This window comes from Periophthalmus magnuspinnatus, chromosome 19, assembly GCF_009829125.3.
Source record: "Periophthalmus magnuspinnatus isolate fPerMag1 chromosome 19, fPerMag1.2.pri, whole genome shotgun sequence".
Lineage (NCBI taxonomy): Eukaryota > Metazoa > Chordata > Actinopteri > Gobiiformes > Gobiidae > Periophthalmus > Periophthalmus magnuspinnatus.
Genome location: NC_047144.1, coordinates 3,327,863 through 3,353,441, shown reverse-complemented (window position 1 = coordinate 3,353,441; position 25,579 = coordinate 3,327,863). Strand labels below are relative to the sequence as shown.

The window sequence follows — 25,579 nt, the reverse complement described above, 5'->3', positions numbered from 1 at the left end:
TTAAGATCGTCTGAAAACTCAAGAACAAACACAAAATGGACTTAAACGGCACATTTTCAGGAGCGTTTCACAGCGTTTAAAGAGTTTTTCAACAAAAAACGTGAGAGTGACCAACTGGAAAACTGTTGGCTAATGCTAGCTAGCGGGACTTGTTTAACAGCACAAACCAGCTCACCTGTCGTAGTTCAGGTAAGTCAGTTCTTTCTGGTCAGATTGTGTTAAAACAAACCTCAGATTAAAGTCTAACACAGCTTCAGACAGAGCAGTGCCTCCAGTTAGCTTCACCCCACCGGAAATGCTGATGACACCTGCTGCAAAATGTCATTAACTTTGCCTGGAATGTTCCGCAGTATGAACTTAAGTGTATGGGTATGCAAGGGGCAGGGTGCAAATCATAATGTCATGGAGACGGGCGGCAAGTTCACAGCAAAACCCTCCACCAGAAAAGCAACGCAGTGCGGCTTTAACATGAGAAGCATTTGATAAACCCTTTAGATTGCACTGGTATTTATGTATTAAATAATTTAAGTTAACATAGACTAGTGTTTAACTGCAAAGACATGTCATTATCGTGGCATAAAGCAGTTGAAATGAGGCTCAAAACAGTATTTTACTTCTACGGGGTATTAAAGAGGAGGTATTTTACTTCTATGTGGTATTAAAGAGGAGGTATTTACTTCTGTGGGGTATTAAAGAGGAGGTATTTACTTCTACAGGGTATTAAAGAGGAGGTATTTACTTCTACAGGGTATTAAAGAGGAGGTATTTACTTCTACGGGGTATTAAAGAGGAGGTATTTACTTCTGTGGGGTATTAAAGAGGAGGTATTTACTTCTGTGGGGTATTAAAGAGGAGGTATTTACTTCTGTGGGGTATTAAAGAGGAGGTATTTTACTTCTGTGGGGTATTAAAGAGGAGGTATTTTACTTCTGTGGGGTATTAAAGAGGAGGTATTTTACTTCTGTGGGGTATTAAAGAGGAGGTATTTACTTCTGTGGGGTATTAAAGAGGAGGTATTTACTTCTACGGGGTATTAAAGAGGAGGTATTTACTTCTACGGGGTATTAAAGAGGAGGTATTTACTTCTATGGGGTATTAAAGAGGAGGTATTTACTTCTACGGGGTATTAAAGAGGAGGTATTTACTTCTATGGGGTATTAAAGAGGAGGTATTTACTTCTATGGGGTATTAAAGAGGAGGTATTTACTTCTATGGGGTATTAAAGAGGAGGTATTTACTTCTATGGGGTATTAAGAGGAGGTATTTACTTCCATGGGGTATTAAAGAGGAGGTATTTACTTCTATGGGGTATTAAAGAGGAGGTATTTACTTCTATGGGTATTAAAGAGGAGGTATTTACTTCTATGGGGTATTACAGAGGAGGTATTTACTTCTACGGGGTATTAAAGAGGGGGTATTTACTTCTACGGGGTATTAAAGAGGAGGTATTTACTTCTATGTGGTATTAAAGAGGAGGTATTTACTTCTATGGGGTATTACAGAGGAGGTATTTACTTCTACGGGGTATTAAAGAGGGGGTATTTACTTCTACGGGGTATTAAAGAGGAGGTATTTACTTCTATGGGTATTAAAGAGGAGGTATTTTACTTCTATGGGTAGTGCCTGCTAACACAACATATTTAGATCACCATGTTTCCTTTTATTGTTTATGCTATATTCTCTAAAAACAAAATATTAATCTATCTCTGTGCTAAGCCCCTCCCCCTTCAGAGCTCGATCACAACACAATCAGCTGCATCACACTAATGAAACTCCTGCACATCACATCAGGTTTGTGAAGTCGTAGTGCACAGTTTTGTATCATGTTTTTGTATATTTATAAAAAAAAAAAAAAAAAACGGCCATGTGGGAGCCTTAGACCCATAAATAAAATTGTATTATTTTAGCAAATTTTAAAAACATGTCACACTGAAGACCTACTGGATAGTGTCTTGCCCAAGGACACAACAATCCTATGTATTAAAAATTGCTGGTTAGTGGGCGAACGCTGTACCACTAAGCCACTGCTATCTCACTTTAAACAACGCGCTGATTAAATTTCTGTCCAACCAAAATCCTTTATCTAAAAGTAGGCGGGCCCAGTGTCGCGCTCGAGTCACTCTGATTGGCTGTTGTGTTTCCCTGACATCCCCGGGGTCACTTAAAGGTCAAAAGTTCAGGTTTAAATGTTGTTTTTGTTTACCTGCCCCTGCCCCTTTGTCTCTTCTGTGTGCTAAAACTGCTGATACTCTACCCACAATGCACCTCTGCCCCTCCGAACCCTCCAGCGCTGCCTTTGTGCTTCGGAGCCTCAGTATTTAAACCCGCGGCTTCAGAGCGAACAGTTGATTCCATGACGATACGACCATGGCGATAGAACCTCCGCCTCCGCTGCTCCGTCTGCTGCCGCTTCTGCTGCCGCTGCTCTTGAGCAAGGCACCTGCGCAGGCCTACACGCTCACGCCGGGCAGGCAACCGCAGCACAAAATCTTACACCTGGGTAAGACAGAATACAGATTTATTAGCGGCACTATGGTACTTTTCTGGTGGAAGGTCAGTCGAATTCTTGTCTCTGTTGTTTTGCCTGGAATGTTTTACAGTATGGCATTAAATTTATCTATCTCCATGGAGACGAGCAGGTGAGGCAAAGTAAAAATAAAGTTAATATTGATAACTGCTCAGAAAATCCATCCCACGTTTTGCTAAAGTGAAGCTAAATATGAAGATAAATACGTGAAATATTTCAGTCTTAGGAAAAAATTAACTTTAAAAAATTAGGGCTTTTTAAAATGTAAAAATGTAATGAACTAAAGTTTAAATGTTAAGTTAAAGTAAAAAAATGGTAAATTATAAACACTAAAGAGATGTTCCTTATTATAGCCTCATTTTGAACATTATGTGGTTTCTATTTGAACATTAAAGGCGGATAACAGGAGTTTGTTCTATAAGAAAAGAGGTAAATGTCACAGAATCTGTAGGTTTAATGTAGACGACAGAACTCTACACACACACACACACACACACACACACACACACAGCTCCACACACACACAGGTCCACACACACACAGCTCCTCACACACACGGCTCCACACACACACAGCTCCGCGCACACAGCTCCACACACACACAGCTCCGCACACACACAGGTCCACACACACACAGCTCCTCACACACACAGGTCCACACACACACAGCTCCTCACACACACGGCTCCACACACACACAGCTCCGCGCACACAGCTCCACACACACACAGCTCCGCACACACAGCTCCACACACACACAGCTCCGTACACACAGCTCCACACACACACAGTTCCACACACACACAGCTCCACACACACACAGTTCCACACACACACAGCTCCACACACACACAGTTCCGCACACACAGCTCTGACTCTGATGTCCGGGAATCAATCTCACGACCCTGAGACTGACCCTGAGTCTGACTTCTGCTGTTGTTTATCTTCACTCATCAAGCGGCTCTCAAACTCTTGTATCAGACTGTTTCTCCTCTTGTATCAGACTGTTTCTCCTCTTGTTTTAGACTGTTTCTCCTCTTGTATTAGACTGTTTCTCCTCTTGTATTAGACTGTTTCTCCTCTTGTATTAGACTGTTTCTCCTCTTGTATTAGACTGTTTCTCCTCTTGTTTTAGACTGTTTCTCCTCTTGTATTAGACTGTTTCTCCTCTTGTATTAGACTGTTTCTCCTCTTGTTTTAGACTGTTTCTCCTCTTGTATTAGACTGTTTCTCCTCTTGTATCAGACTGTTTCTCCTCTTGTTTTAGACTGTTTCTCCTCTTGTATTAGACTGTTTCTCCTCTTGTATTAGACTGTTTCTCCTCTTGTTTTAGACTGTTTCTCCTCTTGTATTAGACTGTTTCTCCTCTTGTATCAGACTGTTTCTCCTCTTGTATCAGACTGTTTCTCCTCTTGTATCAGACTGTTTCTCCTCTTGTTTTAGACTGTTTCTCCTCTTGTATTAGACTGTTTCTCCTCTTGTATCAGACTGTTTCTCCTCTTGTATCAGACTGTTTCTCCTCTTGTATCAGACTGTTTCTCCTCTTGTTTTAGACTGTTTCTCCTCTTGTATTAGACTGTTTCTCCTCTTGTTTTAGACTGTTTCTCCTCTTGTATTAGACTGTTTCTCCTCTTGTATCAGACTGTTTCTCCTCTTGTATCAGACTGTTTCTCCTCTTGTATCAGACTGTTTCTCCTCTTGTTTTAGACTGTTTCTCCTCTTGTATTAGACTGTTTCTCCTCTTGTATCAGACTGTTTCTCCTCTTGTATCAGACTGTTTCTCCTCTTGTATCAGACTGTTTCTCCTCTTGTTTTAGACTGTTTCTCCTCTTGTATTAGACTGTTTCTCCTCTTGTATTAGACTGTTTCTCCTCTTGTTTTAGACTGTTTCTCCTCTTGTATTAGACTGTTTCTCCTCTTGTATCAGACTGTTTCTCCTCTTGTATCAGACTGTTTCTCCTCTTGTATCAGACTGTTTCTCCTCTTGTTTTAGACTGTTTCTCCTCTTGTATTAGACTGTTTCTCCTCTTGTATCAGACTGTTTCTCCTCTTGTATCAGACTGTTTCTCCTCTTGTATCAGACTGTTTCTCCTCTTGTATCAGACTGTTTCTCCTCTTGTATCAGACTGTTTCTCCTCTTGTTTTAGACTGTTTCTCCTCTTGTACTAGACTGTTTCTCCTCTTGTTTTAGACTGTTTCTCCTCTTGTATCAGACTGTTTCTCTTCTTGTATCAGACTGTTTCTCCTCTTGTTTTAGACTGTTTCTCCTCTTGTATCAGACTGTTTCTCCTCTTGTTTTAGACTGTTTCTCCTCTTGTTTTAGACTGTTTCTCCTCTTGTTTTAGACTGTTTCTCCTCTTGTATTAGACTGTTTCTCCTCTTGTTTTAGACTGTTTCTCCTCTTGTATTAGACTGTTTCTCCTCTTGTATCAGACTGTTTCTCCTCTTGTTTTAGACTGTTTCTCCTCTTGTATTAGACTGTTTCTCCTCTTGTATTAGACTGTTTCTCCTCTTGTTTTAGACTGTTTCTCCTCCTCTTGTATTAGACTGTTTCTCCTCTTGTATCAGACTGTTTCTCCTCTTGTATCAGACTGTTTCTCCTCTTGTTTTAGACTGTTTCTCCTCTTGTATTAGACTGTTTCTCCTCTTGTATCAGACTGTTTCTCCTCTTGTATCAGACTGTTTCTCCTCTTGTATCAGACTGTTTCTCCTCTTGTATCAGACTGTTTCTCCTCTTGTATCAGACTGTTTCTCCTCTTGTATTAGACTGTTTCTCCTCTTGTTTTAGACTGTTTCTCCTCTTGTTTTAGACTTTTTCTCCTCTTGTACTAGACTGTTTCTCCTCTTGTTTTAGACTGTTTCTCCTCTTGTATCAGACTGTTTCTCCTCTTGTTTTAGACTGTTTCTCCTCTTGTATTAGACTGTTTTTCCTCCTCAGACTGGCCGACAGACTGTGGGATGCCTCACTTCAAACCAAACATGGTTGAAAGAATCGTGTCCGGAAACGAAGCCCGACCGCACTCCTGGCCCTGGCAAGTATCTCTGCAGGTAAATATACTACAAAAAACTACTACTACTGCATTATAAGTACACAAAGCGCAGAGGTAAAAGTACTCTGATGTACGTCCACACTCCTGGTCCTGGCAATTGTCTCTGCAGGTAAACATACTACAAAGTACACACACTGGCCCTGGCATACTACTACTACTACTACTACTACTACTACTACTACTACTACTACTACTACTACTACTACTACTACTACTACTACTACTACTACTACTACTACTACTACTACTACTACTACTACTACTACTACTACACAAAGTACACACATTGGCCCTGGCATACTACATCTACTACTACTACAACTACAAATACACAAAGTACACACATTGGCCCTTGCATACTACATCTACTACTACTACAACTACAAATACACAAAGTAAAAAAAATATACTACAAAAACTACTACTACTGCATTATAAGTACACAAAGCGCAGAGGTAAAAGTACTCTGAGGTACGTCCACACTCCTGGTCCTGGCAATTGTCTCTGCAGGTAAACATACTACAAAGTACACACACTGGCCCTGGCATACTACTACTACTACTACTACTACTACTACTACTACTACTACTACTACTACTACTACTACTACTACTACTACTACTACTACTACTACTACTACTACTACTACTACTACTACTACTACTACACAAAGTACACACATTGGCCCTGGCATACTACATCTACTACTACTACAACTACAAATACACAAAGTACACACATTGGCCCTTGCATACTACATCTACTACTACTACAACTACAAATACACAAAGTAAAAAAAATATACTACAAAAACTACTACTACTGCATTATAAGTACACAAAGCGCAGAGGTAAAAGTACTCTGAGGTACGTCCACACTCCTGGTCCTGGCAAGCGTCTCTACAGGTAATTCTACACCTACTATTACACACAGTTGTAAGTACTCTGAGGGACATCACCACTGCAATACTACATTCACAAATACTACACAGTACACACATAAGTACTGCAGAGTTAAAGTGTTTGTGTTCCAGGTGCGTCCTCGTGGTTCTAAACACTACATTCATGTCTGCGGAGGAACTTTGATCCATAAGAACTGGGTCCTGACGGCGGCGCACTGTTTCCAGAAGTACGTACCATCGATCTACTGCTACTGTAAATGAATCTGTACTAGGTTATCGATACTTTTTAGCTGATGGCACCAACATTCCCCAAGAGTGTAATGCTAACTGAATGCACTGCTCTGTCTGAAATGCTGTTACTCCAGTTAGACTTTAATCTGAACAATCTAACCAGAAAGAACTCGACTAAACTGGAGCTAGAACAGATGATCTGATTTGTGCTGTAAAAAAAAGTCCCTCTAAAATAACATTACAGTCACATGCTAGCTAGCGTTAGCCAACAGGTTTTCAGTTAGTCGCTCTCACCTTTTTGTTGAAAATCAAACTCCTAAACAGGACCATGAACGCTCGGATTGATCACAGGTTCCTGAAAATGAATTTAAATCATGTTTGTGGAGCCGATCCCAAACAAATAATGAGACAGTTCAACATTTATGGATCAGATGTTTGGGGGATTTCTTCTATATCAATCAATCAATCAACATTTATTTATAGAGCACTTTACAACACTCAAGGTGACCAAAGTGCTTTCCAGTAAAATCAAATTAAAACAAGTTAAAATCATACTAAAACAGTAAAAATAGGAGAATAAAATAGAATAAAATACATTAATACAACAAAATATAAATAATGATAATGTGTCACAACATTACTAAGTGTTGAAGGCCAGTTTGAATAAATATGTTTTAAGCCTGGATTTGAAAAGACCGAAGTCAGTGATGGTGCATATCAGGAGGCAGTTTGTTCCAGAGTTTGGGCCCAACAACAGAGAAGATCACCCCAGTGTTTGGATTTAGTTTTTGGAACTTCCAGAAGGAGTTGATTTGATGACCTCAAGGCCCGGTTTGGATTTCGGACCATCAACAGTTCAGCCAAGTAGGGCGGGGCGAGGCCATTAAGAACTTTAAAAACAAAAAGTTAAACTTTAAAATCAACTCTAAAAGTAACAGGAAGCCAGTGGAGTGAATAAAGGACTGGGGTGATGTGTTGGCGTCTGGATGTGTTGGTTAAAAATCGTGCTGCAGCATTTTGCACAAGTTGGAGGCGACTCAGGGACGACTGAGAGACACCAACATAAAGTGAATTACAATAATATATTCTAGAGCTGATTAAAGCATGAATCGTTTTCTCAAGGTCATTGCGGTTTAAAAATGGCTTTTTTAGGCAAAGCAATAACTTCTAATCTTCGTGGGTGCATATAGTGTACCTTGTAATGTCAGTTTAGTTTCTTTTTGGCGTGTATTATGTAAGTCCAGTGCATTAATATTAGACTTTAATCGTATAAATGTCCTTGTCCCTCGTGTGTCTCTGCAGGGGTAAGGCCGAGGAGGCGGGCAGCTGGAGGATCGTTCTGGGCAAACACAAACTGAAGCGTTCTGAAACGGCCGAGAGGATTTTCCCGGTCAAACGGATTTACCGCCACGAAAACTTCCGGTACCCGACGCACAGCGAACTGGACTACGACATCGCCCTGGTCAAAGCCGGAACAGACATCCACCCCTCACACTTCATCCGCTACGCCTGCCTGCCGCGCAAACAGATCAGCCTGCAGCCAGGGCACTACTGCTGGGTCACCGGGTGGGGCGACACCAGGGGTAAGGGCCGGAGAACCAGGGGGGAGACAGGGGAGACACCAGGGGTAAGGGCCGGAGAACCAGGGGGGAGACAGGGGAGACACCAGGGGGGAGACAGGGGAGACACAAGGGGTAAGGACCAGAGAACCAGGGGGGAGATAGGGGAGACACCAGGGGTAAGGGCCGGAGAACCAGGGGGGAGACAGGGGAGACACCAGGGGTAAGGACCGGAGAACCAGCAGGGGAGACAGGGGAGACATCAGGGGTAAGGGCCGGAGAACCAGGGGGGAAACAGGGGAGACACCAGGGGTAAGGGCCGGAGAACCTGGGGGAAGACAGGGGAGACACCAGGGGTAAGGACCGGAGAACCAGGGGGGAGACAGGGGAGACACCAGGGGTAAGGACCAGAGAACCAGGGGGGAGACAGGGGAGACACCAGGGGTAAGGGCCGGAGAACCAGGGGGAGACAGGGGGAGAAGAGGGGTAAGGACCGGAGAACCAGCAGGGGAGACAGGGGAGACACCAGGGGTAAGGACCAGAGAACCAGCAGGGGAGACAGGGGAGACACCAGGGGTAAGGACCAGAGAACCAGGGGGGAGACAGGGGAGACACCAGGGGTAAGGACCGGAGAACCAGGGGGAGACAGGGGAGACACCAGGGGTAAGGACCGGCAAACCAGGGGGGAGACAGGGGGAGAAGAGGGATAAGGACCGGAGAACCAGGGGGGAGACAGGGGAGACACCAGGGGTAAGGGCCGGAGAACCAGGGGGGAGACACCAGGGGTAAGGACCGGAGAACCAGGGGGGAGACAGGGGAGACACCAGGGGTAAGGACCAGAGAACCAGGGGGGAGACAGGGGAGACACCAGGGGTAAGGACCAGAGAACCAGGGGGGAGACAGGGGAGACACCAGGGGTAAGGACGGGAGAACCAGGGGGGAGACAGGGGAGACACCAGGGGTAAGGACCAGAGAACCAGGGGGGAGACAGGGGAGACACCAGGGTTAAGGGCCGGAGAACCAGGGGGGAGACAGGGGAGACACCAGGGGTAAGGGCCGCAGAACCAGGGGGAGACAGGGGAGAAGAGGGGTAAGGACCGGAGAACCAGGGGGGAGACAGGGGAGACACCAGGGGTAAGGACCAGAGAACCAGGGGGGAGACAGGGGAGACACCAGGGGTAAGGACCAGAGAACCAGGGGGGAGACAGGGGAGACACCAGGGGTAAGGACGGGAGAACCAGGGGGGAGACAGGGGAGACACCAGGGGTAAGGACCAGAGAACCAGGGGGGAGACACCAGGGGTAAGGACCAGAGAACCAGGGGGGAGACAGGGGAGGAACCAGGGGGGAGACAGGGGAGACACCAGGGGTAAGGACCGGAGAACCAGGGGGGAGACAGGGGAGACACCAGGGGTAAGGGCCGGAGAACCAGGGGGAGACAGGGGGAGAAGAGGGGTAAGGACCAGAGAACCAGGGGGGAGACAGGGGAGGAACCAGGGGGGAGACAGGGGAGACACCAGGGGTAAGGACCAGAGAACCAGGGGGGAGACAGGGGAGACACCAGGGGTAAGGACCGGAGAACCAGTAGGGGAGACAGGGGAGACACCAGGGGTAAGGGCCGGAGAACCAGGGGGGAGACAGGGGAGACACCAGGGGTAAGGACCAGAGAACCAGGGGGGAGACAAGGGAGACACCAGGGGTAAGGGCCGGAGAACCAGGGGGGAGACAGGGGCGATACCAGGGGTAAGGACCGGAGAACCAGGGGGGAGACAGGGGAGACACCAGGGGTAAGGACCGGAGAACCAGGGGGGAGACGAAGGGGTAGAGAAGGGGGAGAGGAGGGGTAAGGACCAGAAACCAAGGGGCAGAAGAGGTAAGGAGGGGGGAGAGAGGGAGAGATATAAACCTGTAGCCAGGTTACGAGGGGTAAGGACCAGGGGGTACGTGTGGGCAAGAAGTAGGGGTCATAACCCAGGACTAATCCAGCTCTAAACCCGGTCTGACCCGTGTCCTCTCTCCTCAGGGGGTAAGGAGAACGTGTCTCTGGCGGAGGCGTTGAATCAGGCTCGTCTGCCCATCATCGACTTTAAAACCTGTCGACAGAAGAAGTTTTGGGGCGACCGGGTCAGAGACTCTATGATCTGTGCAGGGTTCAGAGACACAGAGGATCCTCCTGCTGCCTGTCAGGTATAATACTCCCTCTGTCCTCCTCCCTCTTCCTCTCCTCCTTCTCCCTCCTCCTCCTCTCCTCCCTGAGACTCTGTTACCCCTTTTTCACCAGGCTAATGCTAATGCTTATGTCTTTAGTCTATGGGTTAGTGCCCCTGCCCTCATCTCTGTCCCCTCTTCAGGGTGACTCTGGTGGATCCCTCCTTTCTCTCCTCACCCTCATCTCTCTCCTCTTCTCCCCTCTTCAGGGTGACTCTGGTGGATCCCTCCTTTCTCTCCTCACCCTCATCTCTCTCCTCTTCTCCCCCTCTTCAGGGTGACTCTGGTGGGCCTCTCCTCTCTCTCCTCTCCTCCCCCTCTTCAGGGTGACTCTGGTGGACCTCTCCTCACCCTCACCTCTCTCCTCTTCTCCCCCTCTTCAGGGTGACTCTGGTGGGCCTCTCCTCTCTCTCTCTCTCCTCACCCTCACCTCTCTCCTCTTCTCCCCTCTTCAGGGTGACTCTGGTGGGCCCCTCCTCTCTCTCCTCTTCTCCCCCTCTTCAGGGTGACTCTGGTGGGCCTCTCCTCTCTCTCCTCACCCTCATCTCTCTCCTCTTCTCCCCCTCTTCAGGGTGACTCTGGTGGGCCTCTCCTCTCTCTCCTCTCCTCCCCCTCTTCAGGGTGACTCTGGTGGACCTCTCCTCACCCTCACCTCTCTCCTCTTCTCCCCCTCTTCAGGGTGACTCTGGTGGGCCTCTCCTCTCTCTCTCCTCACCCTCACCTCTCTCCTCTTCTCCCCTCTTCAGGGTGACTCTGGTGGGCCCCTCCTCTCTCTCCTCTTCTCCCCCTCTTCAAGGTGACTCTGGTGGGCCTCTCCTCTCTCTCCTCACCCTCATCTCTCTCCTCTCCCTCTTCAGGGTGACTCTGGTGGGCCTCTCCTCTCTCTCCTCACCCTCATCTCTCTCCTCTCCTCCCCCTCTTCAGGGTGACTCTGGTGGGCCTCTCCTCTGTCAGTTGGACCGGGACCGTTGGGAGGTCCATGGTGTGGTGAGCTTTGGTCCCATCGGCTGCACCGTCGAGAACAAACCCAGTGTCTTCACCAGAACCGCCGCCTACATCCCCTGGATCGAAGCGACACGCATCAGGGACTTTTTCCTCCACTGAAGCAGGACTGGACCTGGACTGGACCTGGACTGGACCAGGACTGCACTAGGACTAAAGTAGGTCTAAAGGAGGACTGAATAGAGTCTAAAGCAGGACTAAACCAGGACTACATCAGGACTGCACTAGGAGTGAACCGGGACTAAACCAGGACTAAATCAGGTTTAGTACAGGACTAAACAAGGTCCAAACCAGGACCAAACCAAACCAGGATTTAAAGAAGACTTAACTAGAAATTAAACTGGTATAAACCCAGAACAGGTCTCAACTGCGACTGAACCAGAACTCAACCAGGACTGAACAAGGTCTAAACAAGGACTGATTCGGGTTTATAACAATCTAAACTAGGTTAATTCAACCAGAAAGAAGTCAAAGGTGAACCACAGACCATTTCCTCAGGTTCTACAAATGGTCTAAAACCAGACTAATCCAGGACTCGGTCTAAACCAGTTTCTGGAAAATACTGTAGTCTCTGGATAGGGTTTTGTTCTGTTTTAGTTACTTTTCCATCAATGAAAAACATTACACCTGGATTTAAATCCATGTCCAACTTTTGTCATTACAAGAAAAATAAACATTTATAAAAAGTAAATGTCTAATGTTGTCACGATGCAAAAATTTAAACTCGATAACAATTATTATAGACAATAGAATGTGATTTTCAACATTAAATTGAAGCACTTTTTCTATTCCCATGGTTTAAATATCAATTAGTGTCTGATTTCTGATACTTTTATTAACCTTCATTTCTCATTTTCATTATTAACACACTGTAACTCCAGTTTTGAATAATTATTTAATCTTATATATACCAAAGTCCATATAACATGACTTCACATTCACAGATCCTCTTTATCGTTCCTCTGTTTTGAGACCACTGCACGAGCGGCCATCTTTTTTTCAGTCCAGTTCGTTTGGCCCTCGGTAAAGAAGGGGTGGGCGTCATGGCAACGAAATTCACAATTATTTTAGATTCTAGGTCACGATTTAAATTTCCCAAGTAGCTTCATATTGGCCTCTGAGGGTTCACGCTTCACTGGTTAAACCCGTGACTTTAAGTGAGCTAAAGGACGAGGGGGAACCATTAGAACATGGTTTAAAGCTCTTAAAGGGGAGTATTTTACATCTGTGGGGTTTTAACTGCCAACACAAAACATTTAGATCACCGTGTTTCCTTTTATTGTTTTGAAAATGCTATATTCTTATCGTATTTTTGTGCATTTATGGAGAATTGTCGTGTGGGAGCATGGGTGACGTAGGCTTTTGGGGGCGGAGCTTTGTACTGAATCTTGCAGCTAACCATACGGAGGGTTTGAATAGGGCCCGGGAGAGATCGCCAGATTACTCAAACATGCGTGGATGACGTCTAAAACCTCTTCAGGCATGTTTTTGATGAGGGAACCACTTTTAACATGGTAGAAAGCTCCAAAAAGCCCATTTGGCATAAATACACCCTCTTTAAACAATAATATTAGGACAGACAGCCTCACTTCTGTCAGTCTGTCCCTGGGCAACTGTGGCTACAATAGTATGTTACCAGCTCGGAATGTGTAGAGAGTGAATAATGCGCAAACTACACCAGACTAATGCATTGCTATTATTATTATTTTGCAATGTTGGTTTCCTTTAAACTGAAAATAACTAAAAATAAGCATCGAATCTTCTGTTTTGTTTTCGTTGTTGGGCCCGCCCCTTTAAGCAGGTGTAAATCTCCATGTTTTAAACGTCAGTGCTTGTTCAGTAGAGCCGTGACGGGGAGGAGGAGCCGGTGATGTGGTCCCAGTTGTTATAAAGAGCGTAGGCCCCAGACAGAGCCAAGCCCACCAGACCGCCGCGCGCCGCCCCTTTAAGACCACCTGAGGAGAGGGACATGAACAGGAGGTGAGAGGTCAGAGGAGGAGGCAGCTGACCAAACAGGACACAAACAAAATACAGGAGAAATACAGGGAAAAAATATGACAATGTGGCAGGAACATGCTACGGATGGCTGTCTGTAAGCAGGAATCTGGAGGAGGCAACACGCAAACTCCCAAAAACGAGCTGAGACTTGAGAAAACTTTTTTTTCCCCCCAGTTAACATTTAAATCCCTACCATTTTATTTATTTGTTCCACCACAAATAGTTTGAAAACGTCTTACAATTTGTATAATTTGTAATCACAACCTTACAACATTCAATCTCTCTGGGCTGTACTAGTTTAAAGATGCATCATGTAACTTTGTGCTTCCCTGAAATGTTCCAAAATATGGCATTAAACTTATCCACCTCTATGGAGACAAGCTACCGGGTCAAGTAACAGGTCAGATCTGTGGAGAGATGATCCCTGCGCTCAGTAAGAATTGCATTTTTGAGCAATAAAAACACCTGTCGTTTTATAAACTCTGGACATAATGCTAAACTGTGGAACTTTCCAGGCAAAGCAATAGCATCTAAAGGGTGAGAGAGCAGGTGGTTCATCGGAAATGTTACGTGGTGTGACTTTAAAATTTAACTCAGATATACAATTTAGTTTTTACCTCACAAACTAGAGCTTATATTGATACTCATGATCTCATTAACATTCTCTGAGGGTGTGATGCTAACTGTAGGCTCTGCTCCGTCTGAAGCTCTGTCACTCAAGTTAGGCTTTAATCTGAGCTTTATTTTAACACAAACTGCCCAAACAAAAAGAACTGACTTAGTTGGAACATTCCACATTACATTCCACTGTCCTTCTAAAGCATAAAAGCCCAAACGTGGCGAGACTCACTGGCCGATTTGAACAGGACTCCGGTCATCGTTCCAGCTGCTATCGTGTTGATGTCGTCTTCTGCTCCTCTGGCTTTTTCTATGGCCACTCCGAACACACTGTACAACAGCGCTGTCAACACAATCAGGCGTTACTCTGGGGGACTCGTTTAGATTGAATCACATTCACATTCACTCTCATGACACAGACCTACGGAGCCTAAAGAGTTAGCCCACGACGCGCCCTGCCTCGTCACCATGTTCAGGATCCTACAGACACACAGTCAACTTCAGTGCTGATCATTGTAATGGAATAAGTCTGATTTTAAACAGAATACACCTGAGACTTACTGCACGTTTCTGGGTTTGGACCAGGCCATGTCTCTGGTCTCCGTTAGGCCGAGTCTGAGGCCGTTTAACGCCCCAAGAGCAGCTCCTGTTTAAAAGAAAGGAGAAAAATGATTTAGTCAAACACTGTTCCAGTCACTTTTGAACTTTAAGCTCCATCTGTTCCTCTTCATTTTGACACAATGAGACACTGACATGTACAATGTTATTGTGAGGTTAAAGCTCAAAATGTTTAGACTGATTTACCAAATTAGTTACAAAAACATTGGACATGATTCCCAAAATATTTAGGTGATAATTTGGTGTTATTGGTTCAAGACAATTATCCAGTCAAAAACTAAAATGTACCTCACTCATTTCCTAAACCTCAGCACCTGCAGTCAATCATTAATCAGCGCTAATGCAGCCTCTGCAGCTCAGTGAGTGAATTCTGGAGGTTCTGAGCATCACATGAGGCCTGTCCATATATTGAGAATGAGACACACTTTGTTTCCTGCAGGTTAAGGCTCTGGCCGCCCAGGTTCAGTTGTGCTCTCTGACAGCGCAGGCTACATACAGTTCCTTTCAAATTCTGTCACGCACATGTTTGTGATATACATTTTTCATAAATGACTGATCAGTTACAGATTTAGAGAGAATTTAAGAATTGTCATTAATCTTTTGCCACATCACGCTGCTCTCACTCACCCGTCATACAAGAGCCTCCAATGGTGAAGAAGGCCAGTTCAAACCTTCCTCTGGTTTTATTTGCTCCGGTCGGTAAAATGAACTCATCTGTGTCCTGAAAAAAAACACAATAAATCTTTATTAAAACACAAAACACTATAATTCTGTTATTTATAAAGGCTCAGATTGTTATTGCTCCTGTTTATGTTTACACAACTTAGCTCAGTGGGTTTATAAAGAACCATGTTTACAAAATTCTTTAACTATTTACTTTGCAAATACATTTTAAATCTCTGACAATATTTACACTTAAACAAAGTCAGTTCTCACCTGGACCAGGTACCGAGGGTCGATATTGAGGTAAGGAGACAGAGGACTCATCCCCGTCACTGGGAATAAAAATTAGTATCAGTACAACAAAAGGTTCTGTGGGCTTCATATTTTAATTATTCACAAAAAATAAGATCTATCCTTCATTCTTGCATTAGATAAGACTTTGTAGAGAAATTTAACTGAGAAAGTACTTCCTAATTACGGATGGGTGATACAGAAATGAATCACAATATTTTTTACTATCTCCAAAAAAACATTTATTATCTATACTTCAAACTTCCTTGTTGTGAATATACCACAAAATTAACCAGAAATAACACGTTATACTTTTGTCTGGGAGATTACACAAGTCATTTCTCATACTTTTTCAAGTCATTTTCTTAAATATAGACAGTAAACTCCATATTTTAATTTTGCAACAATTGATGATCCACTTTTCAGTAAATCTCCCACTGAACCCTGGGTCTAAGTCATTTAAGTTTGATCAGTTGAATTTTAATCGTGGTTTTACTTAATGTTTGTCATGTTATTGGCTTTTTATGAAACTAAAATAAATATAAACAAATGTACAGACACGTTTATCGCAGTGGGAGATTTAAAGTCCTTGTTTGGGGGTTGTTTACTTCAGTTTAGTAATGATTTAGTTCAAGTTCTGGCCATTTTATTTAGTACTTTTTTTTTCTTGGTTGCCCCTCGTGATACTAAAGGAGATTACTCGACTATTAAACATCAATTTAGCCAAAAAATATATAAAATAAATAAAATAGTCACAGCTTACATGACGTTAGAGTGTCATTAGCATCGAGGCTAATGTGATGTAACATGAGTGACACTTACACGGGACTCCAGACATCTCCGTGTTTGAATACTCCGGGGATCCTCCACTGAACAACCCCCCCAGGCCGCCCTTAAAGCCCCCAGAGCCCGCAGAGCTGTTATCCATCACCGGGAGACGCCAAAACACCAAAAAAATTACAAAAAAATCAGGCCAAATGCGAGCGAGGCGCCGGTGTGGAGCTAATGCTAATGTTAGCCGCTAGCTCCTGATGTCGAAATGTTGAGAATTCAGTCGGATTTTCACAAAGACACTACTTCAAACGTGCTGTAGATTGACGTTTGGGTTTGTCAAAGGCGGTAAGGTTAAAATCCAAGTAAAATCCCGGGTGTAAAGTGTGTAAATGTTCCGTTATAGAGCTTTAGGGCTCATGTTTGTGGTGACCTCTGCAGCAGCACGCGTGCCCGTTCCCTCTGCTGTGACGTCAGACGCACGCCTCTGCGCGGCCCAGAAGCGCAGAGCAATGACTTTTAAATTAAGAAAATGTTATTATTTATTTTTATACTAATCGAATATACTATGCACCTAACGTGCTTATAAAACAATAAAATAAATAAATTAATAGACACAAAAATATTTAAGTGTTTACAAAAAGATTCAATACAAAATAAATTAATTTTAAAAAATGGACACCTGGCCGTAGTATTTGAAGGAGTGTGACTTAGACAGGAGAGCTAAATGTATGTGTATAGAAAAAAATAATAGCTCACTGAAAAATTAATCTCTATTCTAATTACCTCTATTCTGTAATTTCTCCATGGTGGGACAAAAAATGAATAAATAAAATGCCTCGGTCTAATAAGGAAGTAGGCTTCTTAAGGTGAGACACAGCCAACATGATTTATTCAACAGTTTGGTGTATTAAATTATAAATATTGGAAATGTGGAAATCAAAAATCTGAAAGTATTTTTACTGAACGATAAACTCCTTTTCCCTGTAGTGTCCACTAGAGGTCAGCAAATCACATCAATCACACCGAAGGGCCAGACACGAGGCCTGTTTCAGACCTGGTTTAGACCTGGTTTAGACCTGGTTTAGACCTCATTTAGACCTCATTTAGACCTCATTTAGACCTGGTTGAGACCTGCTTCACTCCTCTTTCAGACCTCATTTAGACCTGGTTGAGACCTGTTTTAGACCTGGTTTAGACCTGGTTTAAACCTGGTTTAGACCTGGTTTAGACCTCATTTAGACCTGGTTCAGACCTCATTTAGACCTGGTTGAGACCTGGTTCACTCCTCTTTTAGACCTCGTTTAGACCTCAGTTGTGATTTCTCCCCTCAGAATGATTTAACCTGTTTAACATTTCTAATATAAGACCTTATTTAAGAACTTATTTTATTTGTTTATTTTATGTTTCGGTGACAATTTTACTGAAAAATATCAGAAATACCTATTTTACTTTTGAAGATACATATATATATATATATATATATATATATATATATATATATATATATATATATATATATATATATACCCCCCTCTCCCTCTCCTCCCCTCTCCCTCTCTCCCTATCCTCTCTCTTCCCTCCCTTTGCTCTCCCTCCTCCCCTCTCTCTCTCTATCTTTCACTTTCCCTCCCTCGTCCCCCTCTGCCTCCCCTCTCTTTATCTCACTCCCCCTCTCCCTTTGTCTCCCCCTCTCTGTCCCTCACACACCCGTTCTCTTTCTCTCTCTCTCCTTCCCCTCTCTCTCTCCCCCTTCTCTTTATCCCTTCTCCCCCTCTGTCCCTCCCCCTCTCTGTCCCTCCCTCTCTTTCCCTTCTGTCCCTCCACCCCTTTGTCCCTCCTCTCTCCCCCTCTCTTCTCCCCCTCTGTCCTTCTCACCCTCTCTCTCTCCCTCCTCCCCTCTGCCCCTCTCTCTCTCTCTCCCTCCTCCCCTCTGTCCCTCCCTCTCACTCTCTCTCTCTCTCTCTCTCCCCTCCCCTCTGTTCCTCCCTCTCTCTCCCTCCTCCCCTCTGTTCCTCTCTCTCTCCCTCCTCCCCTCTGTCCCTCTCTCTCCCTCTCTCTCCCTCCTCCCCTCTGCCCCCCCTCTCTCTCTCTCCCTCTCTCTCCCTCCTCCCCTCTGTCCCTCCCTCTCTCTCTCTCTCCCTCCTCCCCTCTGTCCCTCCCCCTCTCTCTTTCTCTCTGTTGAAGGAATGCTCTGTTCATTTGTTTATATTGGAGCATTGTTCACACAGAGACAGAGAGGGACAGTCTGCATCAGCTGGACACTGTCCACACAAAGACCCATTCAAATCCGGCTCTGAACCGGGTCTAAACCAGGACTAAACCAGGACTAAACCAGGACTGAACCAGGACTGAACCAGGACTGAACCAGGACTGAACCAGGACTGAACCAGGACTGAACCAGGACTGAACCAGGACTAAACCAGGACTAAAGCAGGTCTAAACCAGGACTAAGCCAGGACTAAACCAGGACTGAACCAGGACTGAACCAGGACTAAACCAGGACTAAACCAGGACTAAACCAGGACTAAGCTTGACATTTTAAGGTATAAAAATAACGTAAAGCCTTGACCCCTCTCCCCTCTCTCCTCTGTCCTCTCTCCACTCTCCTCTTTTCTCTCTCCTCTCTTCTCCCTCCTCTCTCTCCTCTCTCCTCTGTTTTCTCTCTCCTCACTCCATCCCCCTTTCCCCTCTCTCCTCTTTCCTCTCTCCTCTCTTCTCCCTCCTCTCTCCTCTTTCCTCTCTCCACTCTCCTCTCTCCTCTCTCCACTCTCCTCTCTCCTCTCTCCACTCTCCTCTCTCCTCTCTCCTCTTTCCTCTCTCCTCTCTCCACTCTCCTCTTTCCTCTCTCCTCTCTCTTCTCTCCTCTTTCCACTCTCCTCTCTCCAATCTCCTCTCTCCTCTCCTCTGTCCTCTCTCCTCTCTTCTCCTCTCTCCTCTCCCCTCTCTCCTCTCTCCTCCCTCCTCTCCCCTCTCTCCACTCTCCTCTGTCCTCTCTTCTCTCTCCTCTCTCCTCCCTCCTCTCCCCTCTCTCCTCTCTCCTCTCTCCTCTCTCCTCTTCCCTCTCTCCTCTCTCCTCTGTCCTCTCCCCTCTCCCCTCTCTCCTCTCTTCTCTTCTCCTCGTTCATGCTGCCTCTGTGTCTTTGGGCAAGACACTTCCCGTCCCTCTGGTCTGGTGGAGTAAATCTTCCTTTAGTCTCAGTTTATCGTCTCAGTTCTTTCAGAGTGAGGCCCTGATCGTCGCCGTATAAATCCAACCTCAGAAATCAACCTTAAACATTGACTTAAGGTTCTAGTGGCCCCTGGTATTTGGGGCCCGATGGAACCGTCACAGTGGTCCAAAGACATGTGTGGAGTGAATGGACTAAAAACACCATTATTAAAGAGGGGGTATTTACTTCTGTGGGGTAATAAAGAGGAAGTATTTGCTTCTGTGGGGTATTAAAGAGGAGGTATTTACTTCTGTGGGGTATTAAAGAGGAGGTATTTACTTCTCTGGGGTATTAAAGAGGAGGTATTTACTTCTGTGGGGTAATAAAGAGGAAGTATTTGCTTCTGTGGGGTATTAAAGAGGAGGTATTTACTTCTGTGGGGTATTAAAGAGGAGGTATTTACTTCTGTGGGGTATTAAAGAGGAGGTATTTACTTCTGTGGGGTATTAAAGAGGAGGTATTTACTTCTCTGGGGTATTAAAGAGGAGGTATTTACTTCTCTGGGGTAATAAAGAGGAAGTATTTGCTTCTGTGGGGTATTAAAGAGGAGGTATTTACTTCTGTGGGGTATTAAAGAGGAGGTATTTACTTCTGTGGGGTATTAAAGAGGAGGTATTTACTTCTGCGGGGTATTAAAGAGGAGGTATTTACTTCTGCGGGGTATTAAAGAGGAGGTATTTACTTCTGCGGGGTATTAAAGAGGAGGTATTTACTTCTGTGGGGTATTAAAGAGGAGGTATTTACTTCTGTGGGGTATTAAAGAGGAGGTATTTACTTCTGCGGGGTATTAAAGAGGAGGTATTTACTTCTGCGGGGTATTAAAGAGGAGGTATTTACTTCTGCGGGGTATTAAAGAGGAGGTATTAACTTCTGCGGGGTATTAAAGAGGAGGTATTTACTTCTGCGGGGTATTAAAGAGGAGGTATTTACTTCTGCGGGGTATTAAAGAGGAAGTATTTACTTCTGTGGGGTATTAAAGAGGAGGTATTTACTTCTGTGGGGTATTAAAGAGGAGCACATCACATATTTAGATCTCCACGTTTCCTTTAATTGTTTTGAAAATGCAAAATTGGTCCAAAAACAATATATTAACATGGTTTTTTTTTAAGTTTCACCTTCGTGTTTGCTCTCTGTGCTAAGCCCCTCCCCCTTCAGAGCACTATCACAACACGATCAGCTGCATCCCACTAATGAAACTCCTGCACATCGACTCAGGTTTGTGAAGTTGTATTACATTGTTTTATATCATGTTTTTGTATATTTATAGCATGGGTGATGTAGGTCTGTGGGCGGAGCCTCGTACAGGATCGTACTGCCAACCATGCACTTTTCTACTTTTTCATTTGTGAAGTTGTATTTTTATTTCCTGGAACTATAAAGGATAAATCTTGGATGAGTTTGGACTGATTGAGTTATAAACTGTAAATATGACGTCACTTTTACCCCCCTCTTCTCCTCTTTCCCTCTTTCATTCTGATTCTCTCTCCCTCCTCCCTCTTCTCTCTCATTATCCCTCTTTTTCACACAGTTTCCGCTTTTTTTCTCTTTTGTCTCACCCCCTGTTTCTTCCGCTCTTTCTGGCTTTCCGCCTCCCCTCCCCTCCTTCCTCTCCTCTCTCTATCCTCTCTCTATCCTCTCTCCCCATCCCTGCCTCCTCTCTTCCTCCTCCTTTTCTCTCCCCGTTCCTCTCCCTCTCTCTCTATCTCCTCCCCTTTCCTTATTTTTGCTCTACTTTCTTCCCCTCCTCTTCAATTCTCTATCCTGTCTCCCTCCCCTATCTTTCCTCTCCCCCTCTCCTCCTTCCTCCAATTTCTCCTCACTCTCTTGGCTCTCCTTTTCGCTCCTTTCTCTCCATCCCTCTCTTTCCTTTCCCCCTCCTCCCCCTCCTCACCCCTCCTTCTTCTCTTTCCCCTCTCCCTCCCCCCTACTCCTCCCCCTGTCCTCCCCCCTTTCCCTCTTCCCCCTCTCAATCCCTCTCTTCCCCCTCTCCCTCCCTCTCCCTCCCTCTGTTCTCTCTCTTCCCCCTCTCCCTCCCCCTCTCTTTCCTCTCCCTCCCTCTCTTCCCCCACCTCCTCCCCCTCTTCCTCCCTCCCTCTCCCTCCCTCTCTTTCCTCTCCTTCCCACTCTTCCCCCTCTTCCCCCTCCTCCTCCCCTCTCTTCCCCCTCTCCCTCCCCCTCTCTTTCCTCTCCCTCCCTCTCTTCCCCCACCTCCTCCCCCTCTTCCTCCCTCCCTCTCCCTCCCTCTCTTTCCTCTCCTTCCCACTCTTCCCCCTCTTCCCCCTCCTCCTCCCCTCTCCCTCCCTCTCCTCCCCCTCTCTTTCCTCTCCCTCCCTCTCTCTCTTACCCCGCCTCCTCCCCCTCTCCCTTCCTCTCTTCCTCCTCTCCCTCTCTCTCTTTTCTCTCTTCCCCCTCCTCCTCCCCCTCTCCCTCCCTCTCTCCCTCCCTCTCCCTCCCTCTCTTCCCCCTCCTCCTCCCTCTTTCCCTCCCTCTCTTCCCCCTCTCCCTCTCTCTCTTTCCTCTCTTCTCCCTCCTCCTCCCCCTCTCCCTCCCTCTCCCTCCCTCTCTTTCCTCTCCTTTCTTGTGAGCACAAAAGCTTTTCTGGAGTCTGGAGCGTCTGGGAGCGTTGCCGGGGGAAACGGGGGGACACGACCGGCCCTTTAAATCACTCTTTAATATTGTCCCCACACTGAACCTCCATCGCACCGCCCCTTTAAATACATGAATGATACACTCTGACACACAGGGGGCGCCAGAGAGGAATCCAGGGCCCCACAGCACTCTGACCTTTACAGACGGGGTATTTACTCCACTGGGGCATTAAAGATGGGGTATTTACGCCACTGGGGCATTAAAGACGGGGTATTTACTCCACTGGGGCATTAAAGAGGAGGTGTTTACTTCTATGAGTCTGGGAGAGATCACTAGATTACTCAAACATGTACATTGATGAGTGTCTGTGTGGAGTTTGCATGTTCTGCCTGTGTTTCTGTGGAGTTTGCATGTTCTCTCCATGTCGGGGTGGAGTTTGCGTGTTCTCCCTGTGTCTGTGTGGAGCTTGTATGTTCTTCTTGTGTCTCTGTGGAGTTTGCATGTTCTCCCTGTGTCTCTGTGGAGTTTGCATGTTCTCCCTGTGTCTCTGTGGAGTTTGCATGTTCTCCCTGTGTCTCTGTGGAGTTTGCATGTTCTCCCTGTGTTTGTGTGGAGTTTGCATGTTCTCTCTGTGTCTCTGTGGAGTTTGCATGTTCTCTCTGTGTCTCTGTGGAGTTTGCATGTTCTCTCTGTGTTTGTGTGGAGTTTGCGTGTTCTCTCTGTGTCTCTGTGGAGTTTGCGTGTTCTCTCTGTGTCTCTGTGGAGTTTGCGTGTTCTCCCTGTGTCTCTGTGGAGTTTGCATGTTCTCTCTGTGTCTCTGTGGACTTTGCGTGTTCTCCCTGTGTCTCTGTGGACTTTGCGTGTTCTGCCTGTGTCTCTGTGGAGTTTGCATGTTCTCTCCGTGCCGGGGTGTGGTTCCTCTGGAGACTCCGGTTTCCTCCATCAACCCAAAACAAACACAACGGGTCAAATCCTCCAGCTCAGGTCCAGACCCAGATCTGGAGATGGTTTGACCCAGAGACACTGATGGGTCAAATGCAGAGACACATTTAACTTTCACATAAATATTTAAAACAAAACTGCGCAGGACTCAGTGTCTGACTCAAACTGTCGAAAATGAAACACTTTCAGACACAAAAACAAAACAAAACAAAATGGAGAATCGTGACTAAAACGTGAAATATTTACACCCGACTCTATAAAAGTGAGAAGAGTCTGAACCAGAGACTTTTGTTTTCACCAAAAACTCATTATATTTTACGACTTTGGAGCTTTTCAGATCCTCGTCTGTGATGACGTCATGACCCCAGAGACGTCCAACAGGTGAATGTTCAACCGGATCAACAGGAGACTGGACCCGAGACTTTGATACACTACAAATAAATATAAATAAATAAATAAGTAAATAAATACATAAAAATAAATAAAATAAAATAAAAGATAAATAAAATACAATACAATAAATAAGTAAATAAATAAATCTAAATAAATAACTAAAATAGAATACATAATAATTAAATAAACTAAACTAAACTAAATAAATAAGTAAATAAATACATAAAAATAAATAAAATAAAATAAAATAAAATAAAAGATAAATAAAATAAGTGATACATAAATAAAATACAATAAAATAAATAAACAAATACATAAAATAGAGTAAATGATAAATAAATAAAATTACAATAAAATAAATAAAAATAAATAAAATAAAATAAATGATAAATAAATAAATAAAGTAAATAAATAAGTAAGTACATTTAAAAATATATATATATATATATTTAAAAAATTATGAATAAATAAATAAACAGCAGTCATTTTAATCTGAGTGTTCTGTCTGTATTAAACTGGATGGGCCTGTAGAATGTGATGATGTCGTCTGAAACCCACAGACTGAGCAGCTCCTGCTTCGTTCCTTCGTTTTGTCTCTCGTTTCCTGTGGATGCTCTCGTTCCAGATGGTCCTGAGGTCCTGAGGTCCTGAGGTCCTGAGGTCCTGAGGTCCTGAGGTCCTGAGGTCCTGAGGTCCTGAGGTCCTGAGGTCCTGAGGTCCTGAGGTCCTGAGGTCAGATGTGGACTTCAGAGGTCGGCGTTGGCCCAGTTTGAAGTTTCGTAGAACACGATGCACTTCCTGTTTTGATTTGTGATAAATTCATATCATCTTCATCGAGATGTGACACGAGACTCAAGAATGAAACAAGTTTAAAAACAGGAAGTGGAGACAACGCCCAGAGCTCTGTGACCTCACGCACCCCTCTGCTCTATCTCTACCTCTATCTCTCCCTCTGCACGCTGTCTCTACCTCTATCTGTCCTCGCTCCCTCTATCGCTCTATCTAAACCTCTATCTCTCCTTTCTCTCCTCTCTCCCTCTATCTCTCCTCTCTCCCTCCGCACGCTGCTCTGCCTCTATCGCTCTATCTCCCTCTCTCCTTTCGCTTCTTCATCCCTCTGCATTCTGCTCTATCTCTCCTCTCTCCATATCTCCCTACCTCTGTCTCTTTTCTCTGTCTTCCTGTCTCTCTCTCTCCCTCTAACTCTCTTTGCTCTCTCCTTCTTTCTCTTTCTCTCATTCTCTATCCCTCCTCTCTCCCTCTAGCTCTATCTCTACCTCTATCTCTCTTCTCTCTATTCCTCTATCTCTCCAGCTCTCCCCTCTCTGCCTCTACCTCTCTATCTCACCTCTATCTTTATCTCTCCTTTCTCCCTCTACTTGTCTCTCCTTCTCTCTCCCTCAATCCCTGCTCTCTTTCTGTCTCTTCTCTCTCCCTCTCTCACCCTTTTCTTCACTTCCCTCTCCTATCTCCCTCTCCCTCCCTCCCTCTGTTCCAAAAAGTAAATTAAAGTAAATAAAAGTAAAGTGTAGTAGTAGATGTAGTAGTATCAGTACTTGTAGTAGTAGTTTAAGTTTACTATTTTAAAGTGATTTTAGTTCATAAGGTCTTGATTCTTCACCGAGTCCAGACCGAGTCCAGACCGGGTCCAGACCGAGTCCAGACCGGGCCCTAGATCCTGGACAAAGACGCAGGAAGAACCCCACTGCTGTATTCAGAGATCAGAGAGAGAGAGAAAAGAAAGACATGGAAAGAGAGGTGGAATAAGAGAGAGAGAGAGAGGGAGGGAGTAGTGGGGTCAGAGAGAGAAAGGAAAAGAGAGGGAGGGGGAACAAAGAAAGACAGAGATGAGAGAGAAAAGGGATAGAGAGATAGAGAGAATAGAGAGAGATAGGGAGAGATAAAGGAACAGAGGGAGTAGAGACAGAGGAGAGAAAGTGAAAGAGTGAAGAATGAGAGAGAGAGAGTGAGGGAGAGGGAGAGAGGGGGAGGGAGAGGGAGTAGTGG

The 25,579-nt window shown here is 45.0% G+C and overlaps 2 protein-coding genes across 2 annotated transcripts; one reads left to right on the top strand and one right to left on the bottom strand.

The window, feature by feature from the left end:
- Positions 1–2,364: 2,364 nt before the first annotated feature.
- zgc:112285 (uncharacterized protein LOC561476 homolog) lies at positions 2,365–11,612 on the top strand. The gene is made up of 6 exons (XM_033984381.2): positions 2,365–2,500; positions 5,466–5,575; positions 6,611–6,705; positions 8,012–8,292; positions 10,291–10,454; positions 11,400–11,612. Exons 1-6 carry the CDS (start codon positions 2,368–2,370, stop codon positions 11,577–11,579), a joined length of 963 nt encoding a protein of 320 aa, XP_033840272.1. The 5' UTR covers positions 2,365–2,367; the 3' UTR covers positions 11,580–11,612.
- Positions 11,613–12,295: 683 nt separating this feature from the next.
- timm23a (translocase of inner mitochondrial membrane 23 homolog a (yeast)) lies at positions 12,296–16,929 on the bottom strand. The gene is made up of 7 exons (XM_033984393.2): positions 16,488–16,929; positions 15,648–15,706; positions 15,339–15,432; positions 14,655–14,739; positions 14,515–14,573; positions 14,326–14,436; positions 12,296–13,432 (listed from the first exon to the last, which is right to left on the bottom strand). Exons 1-7 carry the CDS (start codon positions 16,591–16,593, stop codon positions 13,314–13,316), a joined length of 633 nt encoding a protein of 210 aa, XP_033840284.1. The 5' UTR covers positions 16,594–16,929; the 3' UTR covers positions 12,296–13,313.
- Between the last annotated feature and the right edge of the window lie 8,650 nt (positions 16,930–25,579).